Below are 27,302 nucleotides of genomic sequence, written 5' to 3' on the forward strand. Positions count from 1 at the left end.
CGTCAGTTAGTTTTTCAATTTTCAAATATAGCTCTCTGTTTGGTCTTAACCTGTATTCTGCATTATTAATTCATTTAGCTCCCAGTATTTTTCTTAAAGTTCTTCTTTCAACCTTCTCTAATTATTTGAGATCTTTAGTTCTTCTTAGTTTAAGTGTTTCTGCCACATATAAATTTTCAGGTCTGACTATTATTTGGTAGTGTCCCACACATCCACTCCATAGTCTCATTTAAATCCCCAATCACCTTCCAGTCAGTATTCCTCCTCCACAGTATTCCTCTGATAACAATCTCCGCTTCCTTAAACTTCACCCATGCTGCATTTACCAGATCCCACACATCCTCAACTATGTTGGTACTTATACCTGCTTGTCTTACATTGTTAGTACCAAACTAGTGCTCGTATTGTTCATTCCATTTGTATCATTTGTTTTCATTTCTCTTCTTCTTAGGTTAACACAGTTTTTAGTTTCAATTATGTTTTGTATTAACCCCTGTTTCACTGAATTTTATCGCAGTGAGTTGTTTTTTGCTCCACATGATGATGTAAATATTGTATATTTTGCTAATTTTGTTTCTGTCTAGGCTCTCTTTTGTTTCTTCATTTGTTCCTTCATTATGTTTTTTGGCATTTTTTTTAGCTTGTATTATGTAAATTATTTCAACCTCCCCCCTTCACTGAAGATGGCTCAAACGAGCCGAAATATGTTTGAATTTGATTACTCCGTCTAATGATGGAATGTATGATGTATTGAATTAGGAGGATACACTCAATTTTTCACCTTTGTAATATGAATTGTCATGTTTTGTGGAGCATCACTGATGTTTGTCATGAACTTTGTTTTTTCAAATAATATTTGTAGTCCTATTTTAGCTGCTCGTTTTTGTAATTCCCCTTGTTCATTAATGATTCCTTGAATGTCCTTCTTGGAACCTGTTTCTGCCTTAAAGTATCTATACATACTTTACGGTCAATGATAAGGGTAGTGTTCTCCACAGGTTCAATACTATAAAAAATGTGAAATAATTAAAATGTCACATTTTTGTCATTTTTGGTACTGGTTTCGGCAGTTTTATTTGGCATCAACAGCCTAGGAGGAAGTAACAAGGACATTTAACTAGTTACATTAGAATATTTATGATGTATGTACAGACACAGAACCTTCTAAAATAAGTTTGTTATTTACAATTGCGTTATATCATAAAACATTTGGCTAGTTGAAAAACAAAGACTAAATACCTCCTTATAAGGTTCTAAAAAAGACATAAAATGTTCTATATACAGTCTTGTACATGTATATATCCCAGCGTTGTTGACCGCCCATTATGCTTGCCATCATGTTATCCTTAGCGGACTTCTTTGTTAGATTCAATTTCCTAGTAAGTTCCTTGAATTTCTCCTTACTTCCACAGCCATTTCTAACTCTATTTCTTTCGAACCTGCACCTCCTTCTTAGTCTCTTTACTTCTCTGTTATAATAAAGTGAATCTTTACTATTCCTTACCATCCTTAAAGGTACAAACCTATTTTCACATTCCTCAACAATTGCTTTTAACCCATCCCAGGATCTGTTTAAATTTTTATTTTCAGTTTTCCACCGATCATAGTTACTTATTAAAATCTCTCTCATGCCTGTTTTATCAACCATATGGTACTGCCTAATAGTCCTAATTTTAATACCTTCCTTTCTTTCACACTTATTTTTAACTATTGATAAAAACAGCTTCATGATCATTAATACCATCTATTACGGTTTCTCAGTAGAGCTCATCTGGTTTCACCAGCACCACATCCGGAATATTCTTCCCTCTAGTTGGTTCCATCACTTTCTGAGACAGATGCCCTTCCAATATTAACTTATTTGCCATTTGTTGGTCATGCTTCCTGTCGTTTTCATTACCTTCCCAATTGACATTTGGTAAATTGAGATCACCCACTACAATCAAGTTCCTTTCCTTATCGTTTCCCAGATAGCTGATTATCTTATCAAATAATTCTGAATCAGTGTCAGTGCTACCCTTTCCTCGTCTGTACACTCCAAAGGCATCAAGTTGCCTATTATCTTTAGAGATGAGCCTTGCACCTAGAATTTCATGTATACCAGTCGTACCAGTAATTACTGGTACAAGTAAACAGAGAGCAAGAGATAGCAAATATCCTTTTTTACTAATAACAACTTAAAAAGGAAAAGAGCGAATACACACCAAATTTAAACCTAAGAGTTTCATTTTTTGTCTGTATTGAACTGAGAATGGAAGTAGGAAAACTTAAAGGGTCCACCTTTTCAATACAAAAAATGTTATAGTTTATTTATAACATGTATTTTCACTTGGAACTAGTTTTGACGCTGTTTTTGCGTCATCATCAGCCAAAATGTGGGAAATAGGCCAGCATGTAGGCATTTATATTACACAAGGCGTTACATTAAACAATACACATCTTACAAGGAGATAAAAACAGGGACGAATATAGAAACAAATGAATCGTTGAGAAAGCAAAAGTTATACATATTAAAAATAACCTTAACCACACATCTTGCAGTGCGAAAGTAAAATACAATTTACCGTTAGTCTTTTATAGCTATTGTTGAGAGTTAAGGAGAATTCTGTTGTGTATGTTTATCAGGAACTCAAGAGAGACTTCATTAGTTAGTCGGAACATAGAAAGAATGATGAACTCTTCTCTTAACGTTTCACCTTACTTTTTTCCTACCTGCTGGCTCTTTAGAAATGTGTGCGCGTGCATTTTGTATTCAGGAATCATTCAAGGCAAATATTTTCGCACTGCAAGTTGTGTGGTTAAGCTTATTTTTAAATATGTATAACCTTTGCTTTCTCAACGATGCATCTGTTTCTACATTCATCCCTGTTTTTATCTCCTCGTAAGATGTGTATTGTTTAACGTAACACCTTGTGTAAAAAATTGGGTTAAATGAAGGAGTTATATCATGTTCAAGATCATGCTTTCACGTCTCTGCACAACATTTAAAATGAAATTTACCGTTGGTCTTTATAGCTATTGTTGAGAGTGAAGGAGAATTTCCTGTTGTGTATGTTTATCAGGAACTCAAGGGAGACTTCATTAGTTAGTCGGAACATAGAAAAATATGATGAACTCTTCTCAGAAGAACTCTTAAGGTTTCACTTTACTTTTGCCTGCCTGCTGGCTCTTCAGAAATGTGTGCGCGTGTGTTTTGTATTCAGGAATCATTCAAGACGAATATTTTCGCACTACAAGATGTGTGGTTAAGGTTATTTTTAATATGTATAACTTTTGCTTTCTCAACGATTCATTTGTTTCTATATTCGTCCCTGTTTTTATCTCCTTGTAAGATGTGTATTGTTTAATGTAACGCCTTGTGTAATATAAATGCCTACATGCTGGCCTATTTCCCACATTTTGGCTGATGATGACGCAAAAACAGCGTCGAAACTAGTTCCAAGTGAAAATACATGTTATAAATAAACTATAACATTTTTTGTATTGAAAAGGTGGACCCTTTAAGTTTTCCTACTTCCATTCTACACACCAAATAGTCAAGTAACAGGCCATAAACCAGAGACCACTTAGATCGTAACATAATGATCTTCACGGTAGTAAATATCAGAAAACATGAAAGAAAAACGCTGTGAGTTTTTCAAAAGAACTAAATTATTTAATTACTGTGAGAAGAAGGTTACGTAATGATAGTAAAGCAAAGCCCATAATACAAAACTATCGGATTGATTAATAAAATAAACTCTGAACTAAAATAACAAATGGATTAACGAAATAAATTTGAATTGGAAACAAATAGATAACTAGAATTGAGGGACGTCCTCAGATGTAAAATAATTAATTAAAGGTAAACTTGGAACAAGATCAAATTACAAGGTAGTTAAATGTCAGTAATGTCCGTGGACTAATTTTTACTGCCCGTCAGAAGGGCTCGAGTAAGTACCTTAAACTTGCAAGGATTTACTTGTATATTAATAATTAAAAAAAAAACTAATTCTTTCTCCAGGAATTATTTTGTACATTAGGTGAAAATATGCTAAGGTGAGGCCGCATGATTTTCCCCCTGAACCGGATCACAATAGGCACAACTGGAAAATTAATTAACGTGCGCAGAAGGCATATCCAAAACGGAAGGCGCACACCAAAATAAATAGACACGAAACAGGCCACCAAATGACCCCAAAAATTCACCACGCTTCGAAATGGAAGAACAAGATAGCACAAACGATGATTACGCTCCCACCAAAAATTAGAGTTCAATCATTAGTTATCAGAGCAAGCAGCTCAAATCCTAACAGAGCGTGCACACATAAAATCAAATTGGCATAAAGCGCAAGGCAGCTCGGTCCACCAGGAAAAGCTCCCACATTCAAATCATGAATCAATTAAGGAGAAGAATAAAGAGCCAACAGCTCCCAACTTAATGACACGCTCGTCACAAATTAAATCAAATGTCAATCATCATCAATACTTTTTCAATAATCCGAAACAATAGTTCCCATGGGCGACTGTTGCCATGGAAACGTCAACAAGAGAGAGCGTTACCGAAGCATAAAAGGAAATTTCACCTAAAGAAAAGGGCAGAAAAGATCAAATTAAAGCAGAAACAGATTCCAATCCACGGAAATAATCTCGCGATCTCAAACCAATTAATAGATGCCTTTACATTTTTAAATCACTTTACTCTTAACTTCTTTAACATAATCCAAAACAGAAAAATCTTTTAGTCCCCAGAACATTTCGACGAAAAGGTTTACTTCCACTCATAGTAAGTTTAAACAGTGCAGTCAATAATCTGAAAACTTTTCACTTTATGAGATTTCCAAGGTCATTCGGAATGAAGGTCTATCAGAATTGGTGATCATAGAATGGAATAATATTCACTAATTAAATTAAGGTTTTGAGACAAGGCAATCCAGCTCCAGGAGAAAAGGAAAATTTAAATATCTTGAAAGTAGACTTACATTTTGTCCGTGAGAAGAAAACTAATGCATGGCGTCAGTTGAGATGATGTTTACTTACATACTCGAAGAATTCAAAGTAAATAGAATAAATACCGGATGTCCACTCCAGGTAAGAAGATAATAAAAATTTAAACAAAATCACTTCAGGGCCTTGGCCCATATCCATTACATGTTATCCGGGCATATTGCGATGGGTAAATGCTCTTACTAAGAGCGACCGCACTAAGCTTCCAATCATCATGGTTCCGGACAATGAACTGACCTCACGCTACAAAGGCAAACGGCAGCAAGACAAGGTCGGACAGCGAGTGAGCCAACATGAGACTCGCTCCCCAGCTGGTCTCCCAGCAGATCAATAGATAACAGGAAAAAGTATTAAAACACATTGTCTGTAAACGATGGAAAGTTACTCCGCTGACGGAGAAGATGCAATTACAATTAGTGACCGGAGTCGCATAGAAAATACAATTAAAAGCAAGTTGGAATAAAATTCCAAGGTGATACAAATTTCAATGGCAAGTCGCCCAGGCCTAAAATGTTGGGGAGAAAGGCTAAAAACGTATCCCCACTGGGACACATGTTTGTCATCTTTAACTTTTTCGTAGCTTACAAATTCTTCTTTCACCAGAATGAATACTCCCCCTCCTACCATTCCTATCCTATCTGTACGATACACACTCCAGTTCCGTGAGAAAATTTCTGCGTCCATTATATCATTTCTCAGCCATGATTCAACTCCTATTACAATATTTGGTAAGTATATATCTATTGAATTACTTAATCCTATTCCTTTCTTTACAATACTTCTACAGTTCAGCACTAACATTTTAATGTCATCCCAACTTGACTTCCAGTTCCCTGTTCCCTTACCACCGCTCCCTAGGCCACCCTGTTTCCCTGAATGTACCTCCCTATAATCCTTCTAAAGAAATTTCCTAACTTATAGGTACCACTGCGGTTTAAGTGAAGGCCATCTGAGCGCAAATCCCTATCTCCTACCCACCCATTAGTATCTAGAAATATCACTCCCAGTATCCCACATATCCACTCCATAGTCTCATTTAAATCTAGTTATCTCACTCCCAGTATTCCATATATCCACTCCATAGTCTCATTTAAATCCCCAATCACCTTCCAGTCAGTATTCCTCCTACACAGTACTCCACTGATAATCTCTGCTTCCTTAAACTTCACCCATGCTGCATTTACCAGATCCCACACATCCCCAACTATGTTGGTACGTATACCTGCTTGTCTTACGTGAAACATTACCACCTTCTCCTTTCCCTCCTCCTTCTCTTCAACTTTCCTCAACATCTGCCTTAACCTAATTCCTGGATAACAGTCTACCCTGGTTCCCTTTCCTCCACACACTTTCCCCACATGTCTAACAATGGAATCTGCCATGACCAGAGCCTCACCCCTATCCACCTCATTAGATCCCCTCCCCTCCTGGTCAGTTCTATCTTTCCTGACAGCTGCAGAAGCTACTTCCTCCTCCCTTTTCTCCATCCCATGACCCTGTTCCACCTGTCTTTTCCTTCTTTTCTTCTTGCCTATATACAGGTTTGTGCAATTTGTGATGCTTCTTTAGCATCCCTTTCTAGTGGTGTCTCCTTAATATGTGAACCTTTCTTGACTGATGTAATTTTTCACTATGACAGAAGAGTTAGACTCGGTTTCATATTCATTCAACCACTGTAAAATCTGCTCATTGCTAAGATGTTAATATCACAATTTTTTTTTTTCTTTCAAAGACTTACTAAATATTTTACTAAATCCAGTTTACCCTTGAGAAATTTGTCACCTCTTTGGGAATAGAAAATCTCTATACACTTTTAAAAATCATTTGCATTAGTTGCAGCCCAGATTACAATATATTTGTGGACAAGATGCATCAGGGAGGATATGACGTGAAATATGTGCAAATACATCCACAGTGAAATTCAAAAATTATCAGGGATTATTACTGTGGGCTAAGATTGTAGTTATGCACCTTTATGGATGGTTCTCTTCCTTTAATGTGTATACGGTCTATACCATTTTTTTTTTACCATGTATAATTTTTCCTGCTAAAGGAATTGTCAGCATTATTTAGAATAATAAAAAAATATTTTTAAAATATTTCAAAGCGCTCTAAAATGACTTGATTTCACTTTTCAGTCGAGGGATGCATTTTGAAAATGTGTCTGTGTTGGTAGCTAATATTGTGGACATCATTAAGGATATGAACTATTGCTGGAAAGATAGAGAAGGTCAGATATGCAGTCAGAAAGGTGTCTTTAGAGTAAACTGTATTGACTGCCTGGATAGAACAAATGTTGTGCAGGTAAGAAATAGTAGTTCTGCGTTTCTTTAAACACCAGTGATGTTCATACTAGTTTCCATGTGCTAAATAAGTTTGAATTTTATGTCGACTTCTCTTCATTCAGACAGCAATTGCCAAAGCTGTTATGGAGATCCAATTTACGAAATTGGGGCTAATTTCTCCTGAAGGAATGATACCAGCCAATATCCGGAACACATTCCAGTTGCTGTGGGCCAACAATGGTGATATCATCAGTAAACAGTATGCAGGGACCAATGCTTTGAAGGTATGGAAATCTAATTTACCACAGAGAAATACCTATTTTCAGACTATTCCAGTATTAAAATGCATTAAAACCTTGTTAACTCTCTTAGTGCCAGAGTCGCTGTGAGAGATCCTCAAAAAATGAGCAAAACTTGCCAGCATCGCTCTGAGAGATGCTTCATTTCTTTATTGTTTGACAGGCTTCTAGACCAAAAATGGTGCCTAATCATGGCACGACCATTAAGGAGAGTTCAATCTACCATGTTCTAACAGCATTCTTTTGTTTCCTATCAATAATCTTCAGTGATATTTACATTTCCTTGACTTGTTCACATTCAACTCATAAAAGCATGGCATTGAATTGTAAGAAGATTGGTGTAAGAGAGGAGGAAATGAAAGAACTAATGAGTCCAGGAACTGTTGTAGAGCCCGTGTAGGATTGTCCTGGTCAACATTTCTTTCTTTCCAGTCACTATTAGTTATCAGCATCGTCGCTATCGCTCGGTAATATACAGTCATATTCCGCGTAGGTAATTTTCTGAGGCAAAATCGGCTCTTGATTAGTCACCAAGATCGGAATCACTGTGCACAGAGTCCCGGATGTCACCACTCGACTCATCAGTCATTAGCTATACGGCTGTTTATTTTCACTGTCATCATTTAATAGTGTTTCCTTATGTGATGGACACTTGTTGGTGTATTTTTTCAGTATGTTAGATTTTGGAATTTAGAATATCTTAACAACCCTGCAGATATTTTTACAAGGGAAAGTGAATAAGTATCTGCAATTTTGCTCTAATTGTCTTCAGGTTGGCTCTATGGTGTTGTGTGCTCACCAGTCACTAGATGGCACAGTTGTCTACCTCTGTGGTAGGTTTAAAGTTATCAGATCAGTAGAGCTTGCACTGTTGCGACGTAAAATGGCCACGCCACTGTCTGTTTGTACCAAGGAAGAACAGCATTCAGCGTTCCGTAATCTGTTTTTTGTGGTCTGGGGGTGTACCGGGAGGGAAAATTCATAGAATACTTCGGCATAATACGGGGACAATGTTTTGCCACAGTGAAGTGTTTGCCAGTGGATTGAACTGTTCAAAAGGGGTCGTATGAGCATGAAGGATGAGGAAAGATCCAGGCGTCCATCTGCAATCAGATCAAAAATTGGATGTATGGCTTTTCAGGCGTTTGCTCTATTAACCAGCATTTCGTCTTAGGTCTGACACTAGACTCGTCAGAGTGGGATGTGTCAGACCCTACCCACTGATGCTGGGGTGTATGCAGGTGAACTTATCAGAAGCCTCTTATGTGGCACAGTCTGATAACTACATACGGGAGATAAAACTCCACAATGGAATTAATGCCCGCCTAGCAATTCCAAATGGTAATACTAAATTCCCATGAAGGGAATTAGATATTTTTCCACCAATAGAGCATATCAAAAATCAGATCAGATCAGATCACATCCCACTCTGACGAGTCTAGTGTCAGACCTAAGACGAAATGCTGGTTAATAGAGCAAACGCCTGAAAAGCCATACATCCAATTTTTGATCTGATTTTTGATATGCTCTATTGGTGGAAAAATATCTAATTCCCTTCATGGGAATTTAGTATTACCATTTGGAATTCCTAGGCGGGCATTAATTCCATTGTGGAGTTTTATCTCCCGTATGCAGTTATCAGACTGTGCCACATAAGAGGCTTCTGATAAGTTCACCTGCATACACCCCAGCATCAGTGGGTAGGGTCTGACACATCCCACTCTGACGAGTCTAGTGTCAGACCTAAGACGAAATGCTGGTTAATAGAGCAAACGCCTGAAAAGCCATACATCCAATTTTTGATCTGATTTTTGATATGCTCTATTGGTGGTAAAATATCTAATTCCCTTCATGGGAATTTAGTATTACCATTTGGAATTGCTAGGTGGGCATTAATTCCATTGTGGAGTTTTATCTCCCGTATCCAGTTATCAGACTGTGCCACATAAGAGGCTTCTGATAAGTTCACCTGCATACACCCCAGCATCAGTGGGTAGGGTCTGACACATCCCACTCTGACGAGTCTAGTGTCAGACCTAAGACGAAATGCTGGTTAATAGAGCAAACGCCTGAAAAGCCATACATCCAATTTTTGATCTGATTTTTGATATGCTCTATTGGTGGAAAAATATCTAATTCCCTTCATGGGAATTTAGTATTACCATTCGTCCATCTGCAGCCGTAACTGATGCCAATATTGAACAGGTGCATGATATGATCCTGAATAAGAGACGAGTGACTGTTAACGATGTGACAAACCATATGACTATGTTTTGCACTCCCTGATTAAATTTCACTTTCATATCTTTAAAAACGGAGGAGTACCATTCTTTTTTTCTGAAAGCCTGAAAGTGCTTGGGAATCTGAAATTGAACTTCGAATTACATCGAAAGTTTGCTGTATCGAGTATGGCATATAGCGAGAAACCTGTTATAAAGACAGGTTTTTCCTGTGCCTTGAAAATTCCTATATTAAACTGCGTATTATCCTTCGGTTACAGCGAAAACCCTACCACTGATGCGTCATTTGTTATGAGCAGTTAAGCGTGTGTTATTTTTTCCATTATTGATATTTATGCACTCCAGCGATTTCATTTCATGCAATCGATCATCTTTGGTATAGTTTTCTCGCTATGCACTAGCTAGTGCTCTTGTCATCATTTAAAGGCGATGTCGAAGTAGATTAGTGATTCCCATTGACTGGTGTTTTGTAAAGAAAATTCAAAATGAAGGAGGAACACATGTTTTCGTAATAAATGCATAAATAACATGGCTGATAGCAGTTGCTAACTGGTTAAAAATAAAGGCTGAAGTAAGCGATCACTTAGTTTTAATGCTATATACTGAAATTAAGTAAGAATGTGACACACCTCAAGATATGGCAGAGTGCATCACTGATTTCAGAGGTTAGTTTATATTTTCTAGTGTCTGGTTACATTTTGGAAAGGCTATTCCCATGTAAATTTACAGCAAGAAGGTTATCATTTCTCTACTGGCACTTGAAATATGTTTAAATCTGTATACAGAGGGTTCCAGAAAAATGTAAACGCTATTTGATAGTCAATATTATACCAGGAACGCCCGTACTTAGCTATCTTGGAAAGCCTTGATTTATGCAAGGCGTGTATGGTCCCTGCCGGGAATGTGTACAGAGAAAGAAGTTTCTGAAATAAACCTTTTAAATTGAACTGTTTGTTTATTCCTAAAAAAAAAGACAAGTTGTGCATCACCTTTAAAACAGCCAGAAGTGGAAAAGAGGAGTGAATGTCCTTTGTGTTTTGGCAGGTGATGTCCCTCGCTGCTGGTACTCTTTCCCCACTACATAGATCAGCTCTCTGTACCATGGGACCACTGAATTCCCATGATGAGTAGAAGTTCTGGAGGTTCTGGCAGATTGCAGACGGTCTGGGAGTCTTAAGTTCCAGGGATCACTCATTCGGTACTATTGTGTATACTCGACTGATCATTGGTGCAATTTGAAATGAAAATGAATGGTTTGAATGGTTCCCATGAAGGGAGTAAAGAAACGTGGTTATAATGTGTAGAATGTCAATATAATCCTTACAAGTTATAAATCTCATTTTCCATCCATATTGGAGTTCAGAGTATCAAATTATTATAATTAATGAACCACCTTTCCAATACACAAAATCCTTATATTTAGGATGAAACCATTTAATCACAAATTGGACATGTTTCACTCAACTTTGTGAGCATCATCAGCAATAGTTAATATAAATCATTGGTGGGTCAGGGCCCTGATCCTGGTGCATATCACAAAAGAATGTCTAATATACATTGATAAAAATATATAAATTTAACACTTTAAAAATAATCAATAAGATTATTTATGTCTATTAAAACAAAAATTTTAATCATTCAAATTGTTTAAAATGTAAAACAGAATGGATGGCTTAAATGTTAAAAATAGTATATGGTAATTAGATGTTCTTAAAAATCGTTGTCCAACATATCTACGCTCGATTGTATTAGACTGTTTATGATAAAATCAGTTTTTCATATCAGGGTGAGTTCTTATTATAGACTATGTTGCTGTTTTTTAAGAATAAACATGATGAGAAACGCTAAAATCGCACATGATGGTTGAAAAACGAGTTCACTGGTGATAAAATGTCGTCTAGATCGGCGTAATTTAGCCTTTATGGGACTCCTTGCGTTGTAATTTCTGCCATTATTTTATGCAGTATTATGTTGAAATTGTTCTTCTAACGGAAAAATGCTGATCTATTATATGAAATTGATCGAATGTATCCTGAAAAAGAAAAAGGGGGGAAAATATGAGTGTCGTCTATTGGAAAATTTAAAGAGTGTAGCACTTTAAGGAGATGATAACGGAAAGCAGTTACCCGTGTGTGAACTGGTCCCTTGGTTATTTACTTAGGTTTGACGGTAACTGGCTTACTGCTGCGTGTGTTGTACGAATGCGGTCGCGAAGACGGGGAAGGTAGCGGCGAGGGGAAGGGAGGCGGGGCATTGCGCGAGTTGTCGGCCAATGGGGAGGATGCAATGGTAGGAAGCGTTGTGGGAGTGGCTACTGTTGTTGCTGATGCTACGGGAGGATTAAAAGCATGTTTATAATGGAAAATCTTCAGGAAATTATTAGCATTAATTCCGAATTTAGCAATTAATTTGGGGATTTGTTCAATAATTATGGGACTGTTAATATCAGATACTTCATTTAAATTACTATCCTTATTGAAGTATTGGTCCAAGGAAATGTAAACATTTTCATACCCGGTCATTAGACTGCTTTTATTTACGTATTTGAGTATTTGCATATCTTGATCGATAGTACTGAAATTATGCCCTGTGTCTCTCATATGAATACTCATAGCGGAATGTTTTCTGTGTTTCAGGGCATTATAATGTTCTGAATATCTTATTCGAAAACTGCGGCCAGTTTGCCCTATATAAGAAAAATTGCACTGTGTGCATTTGAGTCTATATATTCCCGAGTTTGAGTATTTGTCGTAAATTGTATTGACGGAATTAGAATTGAAAAAGATATTACGATTGGTGTTATAGGTTCGGTATGCGATGTTAATATTATGCTTATTTAATGGTTTAGTGACATTATAAATAGCTGGGTTGGTGAAAGTAAAAATAGCAAAATTTGTTCTTTTGGTTTTTTCGGGAACTAGTGTAGTTGAATTCTTTAGTTTAATTTTACCTATGATTCTGGTGATCATTTCAGGTTTAAAACCATTCGTCATGGCTAGTTCTTTGATGAAACGTATTTCTTTTTCTCGATTAGCTTTAGAAAGGGGAATGTTCATGCCCCTGTGAATCAAGCTGTAAAATGTAGCTTGCTTATGGGAGTGAGGGTGCAAGGAATCGCTTTTTATTGTTATAGGGGCGGCAGATGGTTTCCTGTAAATTTGGTAAGTGAACTCATCTTTATCTCTAGTCAAGGTTAAATCTAGAAAGTTACCATAATGAACCCTAAATTACCCACAGCCAGAGCTTTACCAAAAATACATAAACAAGAGATTCCAATGCCCTTTCTAAAGCTAATCGAGAAAAAGAAATACGTTTCATCAAAGAACTAGCCATGACGAATGGTTTTAAACCTGAAATGATCACCAGAATCATAGGTAAAATTAAACTAAAGAATTCAACTACACTAGTTCCCGAAAAAACCAAAAGAACAAATTTCGCTATTTTTACTTTCACCAACCCAGCTATTTATAATGTCACTAAACCATTAAATAAGCATAATATTAACATCGCATACCGAACCTATAACACCAATCGTAATATCTTTTTCAATTCTAATTCCGTCAATACAATTTACGACAAATACTCAAACTCCGGAATATATAGACTCAAATGTACACAGTGCAATTTTTCTTATATAGGGCAAACTGGCCGCAGTTTTCGAATAAGATATTTAGAACATTATAATGCCCTGAAACACAGAAAACATTCTGCTATGAGTATTCATATGAGAGACACAGGGCATAATTTCAGTACTATCGATCAAGATATGCAAATACTCAAATACGTAAATAAAAGCAGTCTAATGACCGGGTATGAAAATGTTTACATTTCCTTGGACCAATACTTCAATAAGGATAGTAATTTAAATGAAGTATCTGATATTAACAGTCCCATAATTATTGAACAAATCCCTAAATTACTTGCTAAATTCGGAATTAATGCTAATAATTTCCTGAAGATTTTCCATTATAAACATGCTTTTAATCCTCCCGTAGCATCAGCAACAACAGTAGCCACTCCCACAACGCTTCCTACCATTGCATCCTCCCCATTGGCCGACAACTCGCGCAATGCCCCGCCTCCCTTCCCCTCGCCGCTACCTTCCCCGTCTTCGCGACCGCATTCGTACAACACACGCAGCAGTAAGCCAGTTACCGTCAAACCTAAGTAAATAACCAAGGGACCAGTTCACACACGGGTAACTGCTTTCCGTTATCATCTCCTTAAAGTGCTACACTCTTTAAATTTTCCAATAGACGACACTCATATTTTCCCCCCTTTTTCTTTTTCAGGATACATTTGATCAATTTCATATAATAGATCAGCATTTTTCCGTTAGAAGAACAATTTCAACATAATACTGCATAAAATAATGGCAGAAATTACAACGCAAGGAGTCCCATAAAGGCTAAATTACGCCGATCTAGACGACATTTTATCACCAGTGATATAATAGATCAGCATTTTTCCGTTAGAAGAACAATTTCAACATATTACTGCATAAAATAATGGCAGAAATTACAACGCAAGGAGTCCCATAAAGGCTAAATTACGCCGATCTAGACGACATTTTATCACCAGTGAACTCGTTTTTCAACCATCATGTGCGATTTTAGCGTTTCTCATCATGTTTATTCTTAAAAAAACAGCAACATAGTCTATAATAAGAACTCACCCTGATATGAAAAACTGATTTTATCATAAACAGTCTAATACAATCGAGCGTAGATATGTTGGACAACGATTTTTAAGAACATCTATTTACCATATACTATTTTTAACATTTAAGCCATCCATTCCGTTTTACATTTTAAACAATTTGAATGATTAAAATTTTTGTTTTAATAGACATAAATAATCTTATTGATTATTTTTAAAGTGTTAAATTTATATATTTTTATCAATGTATATTAGACATTCTTTTGTGATATACACCAGGATCAGGGCCCTGACCCACCAATGATTTATGTTAACTATTGCTGATGATACTCACAAACTTGAGTGAAACATGTCCAATTTGTGATTAAATGGTTTCATCCTAAATATAAGGATTTTGTGTATTGGAAAGGTGGTTCATTAATTATAATAATTTGATAATATAATCCTTCACGAACATTTCTGTACTATAACTGCACTTGTGAAAATAAAGAGAATGTTTTGCAGTTCAAATGTTAATACGATCAAAAATGCACTCAAAGCAAAATTCACTTGACACAGTTTTTAAAGATTTTCAAAAGAAACATTTCATTTGGCACAGTTTAAATATTCAAAGTAATGATTCACTTGTGCGTTTCCCAGTACATGAAGTATGCGGACACAAATGCGTAAGAAGTTCTGTTACGTCCTACTATTGTCAGAATTATTTACAAGTTGGTGAGACTACAACATGTTAAGTGCAGACGTATGAATTTAGCTGGTCACGTCACAAGATTTCCCTATAACTTGAACTTCCAATAACTTTGGCAATTTTCCATGGATTTGCTCGAGACTTGGTAATTATGTATAGTTTAGCATTGGCTGCACAGTGATGTCATCCAAATTGATGCTAATTTTATTTATTGAGTTATCAGGCATGGAACTATAGAACATTCTATATGACGTAGCTTGTCCTTGACTGACCAGCATTGAGCTTGCTACTCGTTCGCCAGCTGCAGTTGGCTAATCTCGCACTCAGCGGGTACCATATCTGAAGTACTTATTTGATTATTGCTTGGTTGAAGGAGCTACACCAAATAAATGGAGAGTTGCTATAGTAGCCCCTGTGTATAAAGGAAAGGGTGATAGACATAAAGCTAAAAATTACAGGCCAGTAAGTTTGACGTGTTGCATGTAAGCTTTGGGAAGGCATTCTTTCTGATTATATTAGACATATATTAGACATGGTTCGATAGAAGGCAGTTCAGTTTTAGGAAAGGTTATTCCACAGAAGCTCAACTTACAGGATTCCAGCAAGATATAGTAGATATCTTGGATTCAGGAGCTCAAATGGACTGTATCGCGATTGACCTGTCTAAAGCATTTGATAGCGTAAATCATGGGAGACTGCTGGCTAAAATGGGTGCATTTGGACTAGACGAAAGAGTGACTGAATGGGTTGCTATATTTCTAGAAAATAGATCTCAGAAAATTAGAGTAAGCGCAGCTTTACCTGACCGTGTAATAATCAAGAGGGGAATTCCTCAAGGTAGTATTATTGGACCTTTATGTTTTCTTATATATAAATGATATGAGTAAAGAAGTGGAATCAGAGCTAAGACTTTTTGCGGATGATGTTATTCTGTATAGAGTAATAAGATACAAGATAGTGAGCAACTGCAAAATGACTTCGATAATGTTGTGATAAACAGGGTTAAAAGTCATGTTGTGAGTTTCACAAATAGGAAAAATCCTCTCAGTTATTACTGCGTTGATGGGGTGAAAGTTCCTTTAGGGGATGATTGTAAGTATCTAGGTGTTAATATAAGGAAAGATCTTCATTGGGGTAGTCACATAAATGGGATTGTAAATAAAGGGTACAAATCTCTGCACATGGTTATGAGGATGTTTAGGGGTTGCAGTAAGGATGTAAAGGAGAGGGCATAAATCTCTGGTAAGATCCCAACTAGAGTATGGTTCCAGTGTTAGGGACCCTCACTAGGATTACTTGATTCAAGAACTGGAAAAAATCACAAGAAGAGCAGCTCTATTTGTTCTGGGTGATTTACGACAAAAAAGTAGCATTACAAAAATGTTGCAAAGTTTGGGCTGGGAAGAATTGGGAGAAAGAAGACGAGCTGCTCTACTAAGTGGTGTCTTTAAATGTAGGAAAGGTCACAATATGAAGATAAAAGTTAGAATTCAAGAGGACGAATTGGGGCAAATATTCATTTATAGGAAGGGGAGTTAGGGATTGGAATAACTTACCAAGGGAGATGCTCAATAAGTTTCCAGTTTCTTTGAAATCATTTAAAAAAAGGCTAGGAAAACAACAGATAGGGAATCTGTCACCTGGGCAACTGCCCTAAATGCAGATATCGATGCCGCTGAACTGCTGACTGAACTACGGCTGTTAATGTTGCTGGTCTGATAGCCGCACAGAACGCCTTGATGGTTTCTCGTAGGTTGTTCAGTGTAGCTGGCTTCTGTCTATAAACTTCATTTTTCAAGGTCCCCCATACGTAGAAGTCAAGAGGTGTAAGGTCTGAAGACCATGGTGGGTTCTCAACAGCTCCTATTTGACCTATCCATAATCCAGATAGATTTTCATCCAAGTAGGCTCTTATATCTCTGTGGTAGAGAGGCAGAGCGCTATCTTTCATTATGGTAAAATCTTTCATTTCCAAACACCCCTCAGATGGCAGGAAATAACAATGTTTGCAGCATATGAAGATACACCTCACCACGTACGGTACCTTCAAAGAGGAATGGGCCAATCAAACCTCGCGATGACAGACCACACCACACATTAACATTGAGTAGATTAGCTTGTTTGTCCACATGAACGTGAGGATTTTCAGGAGCCCAGTACACACAACTGTGGCTGTTTACAGTACCGTTCAGTTTGAATAACGCCTTGTCAGACCAGATAGCGATCCCTGGAAACCATTCATCCTCACGAAGCATGCCTTCAAACCACTCCCAGTACTCCATCTTTTGATCCAGGTCGTCCTCGTTCATAGCGTGCAGCGACCTTGGAATGTACACTTTCCACTTTGCAGCCTTCAGAATTTGTCGTACGGTTGATCGGCTTACCCCGCTTTCATGTGCACCTTGATTCACAGATTTTTGGGTGGCCTCGTAAAATGTTGCAACTCAGCAGTGTTGAAAGCTGGACTTGTTGATGTTTTTCGTCGGCCAGATCTTTTATGTACATCCTGAACAGTACCATCGGCTTCAAATTTATCCCGAATACGATAAATTGTTGTACGTGTTCGTGGCCGAGTTCTGTACACATTACGCTATTGTTGTTGCACCTCCATTGTGTTTCGGTGCTTCCAGTACCACTTCAATACGGCCTTGCCTTGCTCAAATGACATTCTTGCATCATTCATTGCTGCACTGTCATCTGCTGGAAAAAGCGCGCCATTATTGTTGCACCATTCATGTGACCATCATCTGTTTAGAAAACAATGGACTACATTACCGTGCAAGAATTGCAACGATATGTCATTTTGTTCCAAAGATATTAACTATCAAAGAGACTACTTTTTTTGGACCCCTGTCTATACAAGATAGAGTTTTGTCTGTACATTGCTCAAAATTTAAGAAGAATGATATTTCTGTATTGGTTGTGTCTACAGAAACAAGGAATTTTTTTTTTTTAATTTTCCTTCATCTCTGCCTTTCTGTATGTACGTACGGGAAAATGGCCAAAGAGAATGAAAATCAGCATGTAAAGTTGGGGAATGAGGCACTGCAGTCTAGGCTACACAAACGGCAGTCACGATTAGACATGACTCAGAACACCCACAAAGTCAAAAAAACTCTACATACAATAGTTTAGTAGAACGGGCTTTTAGGATCCCCATAACAAAAGCTAATTTGAATAAAGAACTCAGTACAATCCGTTCAATGGCTAAGGTTAATGGTTTTAGTGAATGCTTTACTGAACGTATCATCAAGAAGTTCAGGTACCGTTTACAAACCACTATGCCCAAAGACAAACCTAATCAAAAGGCGTTCGCAATATTTACTTATAATAAGGATATGTATAAGTTTACTAATATTTTCAAGAAACATAATGTTAAAGTTTTATTTCGTACTGATAATAATAATACAGTTGTATTGCACATTTCAGCCTCAGTTAATAGATCGAACCCATATTCCAAATCGGGTGTGTATAGATTTAAATGTAACGACTGTGGGTGCACATATCTAGGTCAAACAGGACGAAGTTTTAAAATTAGATACACGGAACATACTAATGCCATAAAATATAACAGATTTTCCGCGGTAGGCCAGCATGTACATGATCTAAAGCATAAATTCACATCTATAGAAGACATTGAGATCTTGGAGAGCTTAGGAAAAGGAATTTTGCTGGATGTTACGGAGGGTTGCTATATACACCTGGATCAGTATTTTAATCCAAACCTTAATTTAAATGAAATTTCTGAAAAATCAAATATTCTTTTTGATTTCCTTATTGAGTTTTTTAAAAAGATACATATCCCGGTCAATAGGACGGTGTTTCATATTACGCGTAATAGCTTTACTAGTTGCTTTTTACGACCACGCCCTCCGGAGCTCCAACAAGTTGCCGCTCCTCAATTGCTCATCCCACTTTCCCCTATTTCCCCCCTTCGGTCCCGACCAACCTTGGACACTTGATTACTATCACAACACTGCTCGCTAGGCTTCATTGTGCTTCGCATGGACAGCAATCTTTTGAGGTGAGTCACGTAAAAACGTTTACGTAATAAGACGTAATTTTATATATTGCCTCTTCAGTTAAGTGATAGTTTATTACATTCCTATTATTTCAGGTCCGCATTGAACTGGGAACGTTGTATTTGTTAACATCTTAAAGGACCGATTGCTCGTTTCCACCTCACTAGGATAGCTCCATTAAAATTACAAGTGATGAGCTTTAACAGCTTCATTTCAAGTAATACTAATCCCGTATTGACTATAGTCAATCAAAGAATATTCAAGATAAATATTATAATTAAGCGGTCCGCCTATTCAATACAATATATAATTTATTAATATCTAGGACATGTTTCGTCCCCTAAGGGACATCATCAGCTAATAATAAATTAATATTAATATATCAGAAATAAATATTAAAATTGGAAGGACATTAAAATTTTTGACAATTTAAAATAAGATCTTCAAATTTTGTTAAAATTGTAAGTCATAAGACAGGTAATGTCTTTCCAATTTTAATATTTATTTCTGATATATTATTATTAATTTATTATTAGCTGATGATGTCCCTTAGGGGATGAAACATGTCCTAGATATTAATAAATTATATATTGTGTTGAATAGGCGGACCGCTTAATTAAGTTTATCTTGGATATTCTTTGATTGATTAGCTCCATTAAAGCGACTCTGAAGATTTTATTGAAGTATTTTAATACGATTCTACGTCACGTTTTAAGAAGTGTGATAAATTAAGCTAATGTTTCTTCAAGACTATTTTATTTTTAAGTTGTTGTTCTTTTAAATCCACGTTATTTTATTAGTGAGCAAACCGGTTTGCATATGTTTTTATTTAAGATTTATGACTCGCAAGTCTCGGACTTGTAGAAAATACAGACTTTGAGACAGTATAATTGTAACACAGTTTTAGCTTGTTAATATGGTTTTAAATTGTGTTCAATTTGACGTAGATAAACTTATGTGATTGCCAATTTTTCCAAGAATCTATATCAGCTGATGATGACGCAAATGGGCGTCGAAACTAGTTCTGATTGAAATATATGTTGTAATTTCATCTAAACAACAGTTTTTATGTATAATAAAAGTTGTATTAAAGGCGGTCAGAGTCGATTAATAATACTCGTTGGTTAGTGTTCTTTAAAGAATATTCAGAATGAAAGAAGAGGACATGTTTTCGTAATACATGCATAAATAATGTGGCCAATAGCAGTTGTTAACTCATCAGAAATAAAGACTGAAGTAAAAGATCACTTAATTTTAGTGCTGTATGCTGAAATTAGTTAAGAATGTGATACACCTCAAGATATGGCAGAGTGCATCACTAATTTCAGAGGTTGGTTTGTATTTTCTCATGGCTGGTTACATTTCAGAAAGGCAATTCCCATGTATATTTATTGTGAGAAGGTTGATTTCTCTATTGGTGGTTGAAATAGTTTTTCATGATACATATACGGTTAGGTTAGGTTAGGTGGTGCATGAAATATGTTTTCATGACATGTATATGGTTAAGTTAGGTGAAGTGATGCTATTTGAATAAGAAAACTGCAACCATCAATCAGTCATCACTGATTTACATGTAGAACTGTCATTCAGGTGGCATATTCGCTGTCGTTTTTTTACCTATCCTTTTTTTAAATGTTTTCAGAGAACTAAAATTTATCAAACATTTCCCTTGATAAATTATTCCTATCCCTTGCTCTCTTCCTATAAATTAATATGTACCCCAATTTGTCTTCTTGAATTTCGACTTTTGCCACAGAAGCCTCTGGAGTGATACTACAAATTTTCAGAATAAACTGAGCGTACACGTTCACGTATCAGAATTCAAAAAATAACTCAACTAGTAAGCCGTAGTATGGATATCATTCACAAAAACGCAAGTTTTTAATAAACTGATTGCTTTTTTATACTGATTTTAATCTGTGTGGTGTGCCCCCCCCCCCCCCAACTTTTACAAAAAATCAGATATCATGGCAGTCTGCTATAGCAAGTACATTTTTCGGTGTTATGAATTCTCACTATAACAGACTCCTATTTTACATGATTTCAAATGAACAGTTAACGGTAATCACGAATATCCAATATTCTCTCGCTGATCATATAATAACGTAACAAAATTATTTTAACCCTATAACAAACAATGAGGCACTGTTAAAAACAAGAAATAAAACAGTTGCATTATACAGGATAAACAACCCCATTTCCATTCATATGTGTACAAGTCAATCATAACTCAGTCTGACAATAGGGTTGAATGTGGCAACAACAAAGGTGAAAATCAGAACATTGCCAAGACCTCTATGATTCTCAACTCGAGTGAGTTTGTTTATGCAAAGTTATTTTCTGTGAATCTTTTCATAAAATAATAAGAATTTACGCTCGGAGAAAACATGTTCGCCAGCTGTGTTAGCATCTTTAAAAAAATTTTACTGTTAGAGTGGAAGCCATTTCTTTTCGGTTATGACTTGTTAATCTTTAACTATGTGCCAAAACTAATGCCATTTAAATAAAATTAGGAACTACTTGAAAGGAAAACAGCCAGGCTGAGTTGCTCAGACGGTAAAGCACTGGCCTTCTGAGCGCAACTTCGCAGGTTTGATCCTGGCTCAGTCCGGAGGTATTTTAAGGTGCTCAAATACGTCAGCCTTGTGTCAGCAGATTTACTGGCATTTAAAAAAACCTTCTGTAGGACAAGATTCTGGCACCTTCGCATCTCTGAGAAAAGTAATTAGTGGGACGTAAAAACAATAACATTATTACTAAATGGAAAATATTTAATAACACACTAGGCTATACCTGAAAAAAGATATTATTTAATTAAAAATGGAATAATTTGTTTTGTTCTTGAAAGAACATCAGATTCTGTCATATCACACTTGAAATTTATGATTATAATTATATCAACAACAACAATAATAATGTATTATTGGAAATTAGTGAATGTTACAAACAAGTGTAAAAACAATTTTGTTAAAATTTTGTGTAAACTTTTCTAATAATAGTTGAAATATTTGAAGTAATTTAAAGATGAACTCCTCGTGTGCTTTCTCTCTTCTGAGGAAACTTAGAACCGCAGTGTGTTGTCCCTGGCATCATGTCAGCTAGCTTGCTTGCAGGTAACTTTCCATTATGTCATACTCCGGTAATGACTTCGGTTTTTGCTGAACTTTATTATTATTATTATTATTATTATTATTATTATTATTATTATTATTGAAATGATTTAGGGGATATTAAGTAAGCATTTGTAAATTAATGAATTATGTTTTACAATATATAATCCCCTACCGAGTGGAGTGGTTACACGTGTTCATATGCTACAGCTATGGAGCAGTTCGTCAATGCAGCTCTTCTAAGTTTGGTCTTTGTCATTCATGATGAGAATATCTATATAATACTGTAACTGTAAATTAAATGTTGATTATGAATTGGTAAATAGAAACAAATTGATTACCTATTGAATTCCTACGATCATACTAAATGCAAATTAGGCTTTCTGCTCCGACGTTGGATTCTGAAAATTCAGTTCCTGCTATATGTATCTAAAATAATATAACTTGGAAAACCAGTGAGCTCTTCCTTTTTGGGAAATTTTTGTGGCCCTGAGTTACCATTATAACATACTATCCTCTGTTCATGAAGGTACAGTGCTTAATATCATGTAGGATAATGTCATGGTTGTTACTAATAATGCTGTTGAACTTTTCAATAGTTTTTTTTGTTACAAATATCCACGATTGCCTGGGTTTCCTTATTCTTGTATTTGAGATTCAGGTTGTTTCAGATTTTCATATTACTTCATTGTATCTTCTTTGAACTCGGAGTACTGCTGTTCCTTATCTGGTGGCTGTACTGTTCATCTACCATGCTGAAATCCCACTTCACTATCCTCCTTATTACTGAGATGTCAGTTTATGTGAAAATTTTCATTCTAATAGTGTCTTGTTCCTAACATCCTCTACTTTTTATGAGTCATTTTTGATTATTTCTTTTAGTGCAGTTCATTTTTTTATTTTAGGGTGATTATACTAGGACTGGAGAAAGGAAATTTACTGGAATGATGAAGGATGGCATGAACTCAGCCAATAGGTGAGTTTGAAAGTATCTCCTGTTTGTATAGTAGTCCAGCAACCTGTCAGTACATAGCTTTCTTTATTTCTTATGTACTGTGTGTCTTTATGACTATCATATAGAATTCATTTTAGCTGAATAAATTTTTTCTGCCTGTCCTTTTTAGGTATTATATAGGCCTGTAGTTGGAGAGATACAAGATGATATATATTGAAGAGCATGCGATGCTTAGAGCTGAAAAAACATTGCAATAGTTTTTATATGTATTTTAATTAACATTGAAGTTCAGAAACTTTTTTTTAGGAAACAGAATGACTGAGAGCTCAGGAAACGTAGTCATTCCATTCATCACTGGTGGTTTCTTTATCTATGAACCAGTAGTATTCATGTTATTTTTTTGTCAGTTCTGATTGATGTTATCAGCATCTTATTTGGAATTTCTTCAGTACAATCCTGATATCATAAACTCTTGCCTGTATTACTAACACACATTTATTTGGAAGCAGTGAATTCTTCTTCTTCTACAGGTCAGTTCATTAATCTGTAATATATTACTTTGTATATTCACTGTTCTAGCCTGGTTTTTGCACGAGGTAAAAGATCTGCAATGTAGCCATTTCAGTTTGAAACTTTGGAGTTTGACGAGGAATTTCTTTGTATTAAATAAGCATGTCCCCAACAAAAATTAACGTGATTCTCATTCTATCATCTGTTGTTTCACGCTAAAGTGATCTGATCATTAACTTCAGGTTGGTAGTATGTACATTCCATGAAGAAAGACATTCAGATCTTTCACCATCAAGTTTTTCTTTAATGGATCTTCAGAAAGGGCAATGGATCATTAAGTTCATACATATAATTTTTCCCAATTGTTGTTCACAGCTCTTTAGTGCTGTAAGCAGTAATGCACTAAAAAGTAAATATATAGCAACTGGAAGGGAAAATTCTAAACTTTCTGAGGAAGGTTGTGAAGGTTAATGAAACGTGTGATACTTGTTTATATTGATAAATATAGAAAAAGGTGAGGAAGTTCCTGAAACCTGGGATCAACCCTCTCAGTTGTACCACACACCCAGTTACCTAATACTAGAGATAATATGGCCACATTGTTGGTTCAGAACAGACGTAAATACTGTCTGGATCCAGGCTCTTAGGAGCTATACTAAATATCTACAAACTGTTCTGCCTCGTAAAAAATAAAAAAAAATAAAAATAAAAAAATGGGGCCACATAGATTTATTAAAGAAAAAAAAAAAAAAAAAAGAGTGCTTAGTAATTCAATAACATATATGTGACACTCTCGAGGAAACCATAACTTAAGTCGGAAAATCGCATTTTTGGTTTATTTTATATTTCGATAGTAGATAAAATTGTGATCATTTCTGTGAAAATCAGAAGTCTAGCTTAAAAACTGATCAGTTTATGTAACTTTGAAGTTGTAAGACAGAATTTATTGAATTTTGAGAAAATCAATTGGAAAATGGGGTATAGTACTTGGATAATATATTAGATAGATTGATGGATTATTTATTCTGGCAAAATAAGGGACAGCTGTCTCTGTCTTACAGTTAACCAATATCAAAATTAGATTGATAACTAACTAATTACTAGAGCCTGGATTTCCATGCAAATGCATTTTCCTAAATAAGCTGGTTACATTTTTTAAACTTTGCAGATATTTGTTTTATGACTAATCAGTTTCAAACAATCATACTTTTTCCGTGCATGTTTGCATGTTTTGGCCTTCAAAGAAAATTCATGCATAATGCATATTTTGAAAATTTTGGATTTAACAGCGAATAATTTGACATTTATATTAGATTATGTGACTTTTCTTCTGACTTTGATGCATATATTATGTTAACTTACATGATAGTGCCTTTTTTGAACATTGGTTTGCAGAATTTTGGATCGTACATCCACGTTATTTGTCTATCATTGAGAGAAAAAGAAAATGTATTCCTGGCATACTACTTGGCAGCCAGAGTTAGGTGCATATAGGTTCTATAATCCTGTTAGCCAAGCACTTTCTTATCTGTTGCTTGAGTAAACATTGACATAAGCAGGAAGACGCCAGGTCGACCGCTCTAATTCTTGGACTCCCAGTAAAAACTGAACCCTAATTTTTACATTACTAAATGACGCTAATTTTTCATCTATATTAGACGAAGAAATCAAAACTTGAATCACACTTCTGTGATGCCGTGTTACTGAGATAGCAGCTTACAAACCTCGGTTTTGCACCGAATCCTGTTTTGTTTTCCTGGAATTTCCTATCTGATCTCTCACTGGTCACACATCTGAGGCCAAAATAATTGAGAAAAGAAGGGAGTTGAAAAGCAGCATGCTTACATGCTTCAAACTGTAATTTAGTGTTGGACTGTGCTGTGAAGTTTTGGTGTCAAGCCATCTGTTAAAAGTCTACGAAGAGACCAGTGTCTAAATGGCTTGAAGGAAAGGAACTCCTAAGATGATTTTTTAAAAGAGATAACTTCAGATATACTTCGTCCTAAAAAGAAATTCAAGGTTGAACATATCACTTCTTGTGACATAGATGTTCTGTCAGAAAAACAAATGAACTTAAATGAAGAAAATGTGGAGACATTAATTGTTATAGAGTGTTCCAATTTAAATGAAAATATAACGACGTGGAACTGAATTTTGATAGTGCATATTTTCTAGTTTATTGTGCATGTTCTGTCATTTGATAGTGCATGAACGCATGCATATTTTGAGATTTGATAGTGCATAGAAATCTGGGCTCTACTAATTATATAATATTAAAAAGTAACCTGTCATAAACTTAATCTATGTAGAACTATTCAACTATAGCTAACAGTAACTACTTGTACATTAACATTTCAAAAATCGAAGGGAAAGAGCACAATAATACAGAAAAGGAGTACAGTTTTTAAGGTATACATACACAATAAAGTTGTAAGAACAAAAGGGAATTACTAAACAAAATAGAATTATCTGTGAAATATATCTCTTGTTCTTTGAGTTTCAACTAAAATTATGAAAGGATGGAAGGATGAAGTAGACAGGAGGGAGAGGGTTTAAAAGAAAAGAGGACAAGGAAGTAGGAAAGTGATTATGTCTAGCTGCCTTGCTATTTGTATCTTTTCATAAAATATTTTGTTCATGCACTTTTAAATTTCTTGGACACTGATGTCACTCTGACGTCTTGAGGTAGGTTGTTCCATTCACGAATTGCAGCAACTGTGAAGGAATTGCCATATGCTGAGGACTTGTGACTGGGTATGGTAAGGAAATACATGTTATGTGCTCTTGTGGTTTTTTTCATGGTGAAATGGGAGATTACAGAAACATTCTTTAAGATAAGGAGGAGAATTGACATTTAAAGTTTGTTGCATTAAAGTTAGACAGTGAAGATTACATCTGTCTTGTAGACAGAGGCAGCAAGTTTGGTGTAGGACGATGTCACATGGTCTGTGTATTTAAGGTTGCAGATGAACCTCATACATGCATTTTGCGTGCGTTGTAACTTGTGTAGTGATTCATCAGTGCTGTCAATGTAAACTATATCACAGTAATAAAAAATTGGCATAACTAATGTTTCAATTAAAATCTTTTTGAGTTTAAAGGAAAATATAAATTTGAACGTCCTGAGGGTATGCAGTGATGCAAATACTTGCCAGCACGTTGATGCCATATGTGCAGACCACGATAGGTGTTTACCTAGAGTGATTCCAAGATTTTTTATGGTTTTACTGTAAGGTATGGCTTTGTTCTGTATTCATATCGCTGGAAGAGTTGCGTGGTCTGCTTCGGATAATAGTCTTGGATTGGCTATAAGGATTGTTTGGGATTTGTCAGGGTTGAGCGACAGTCCATACTTTATTACCCAGTTGTTTACTGATTCGGGATCTAAATTTAATTTTTCTGCTGTTTCTAAAATGTCTTCCAGTCTACAATGAATGTACGGCTGCATGTTGTCTGTGTATATGTGATGCCTGCTGTACTTAAGAGATGTAGATAGATCATTGATAAACAGTGAAGAAAGAAGAGGCACTAGTGTAGAACCTTGAGGA

At 35.8% G+C, this 27,302-nt stretch overlaps 1 protein-coding gene across 1 annotated transcript in view; it reads left to right on the top strand.

Annotated features, from left to right (window-relative positions):
- sp3 (spermathreecae) overlaps window positions 1–27,302 on the top strand; it is a 338,003-nt gene that overhangs the window by 102,121 nt on the left and 208,580 nt on the right. The window contains exons 7-9 of the mRNA XM_068228860.1: window positions 7,125–7,290; window positions 7,394–7,555; window positions 23,195–23,265. Of these exons, the coding sequence (XP_068084961.1) occupies window positions 7,125–7,290; window positions 7,394–7,555; window positions 23,195–23,265 (399 nt within the window). The remainder of the gene's footprint in view (window positions 1–7,124; window positions 7,291–7,393; window positions 7,556–23,194; window positions 23,266–27,302) is intronic.

This window comes from Anabrus simplex, chromosome 8 (assembly GCF_040414725.1).
Source record: "Anabrus simplex isolate iqAnaSimp1 chromosome 8, ASM4041472v1, whole genome shotgun sequence".
NCBI lineage: Eukaryota > Metazoa > Arthropoda > Insecta > Orthoptera > Tettigoniidae > Anabrus > Anabrus simplex.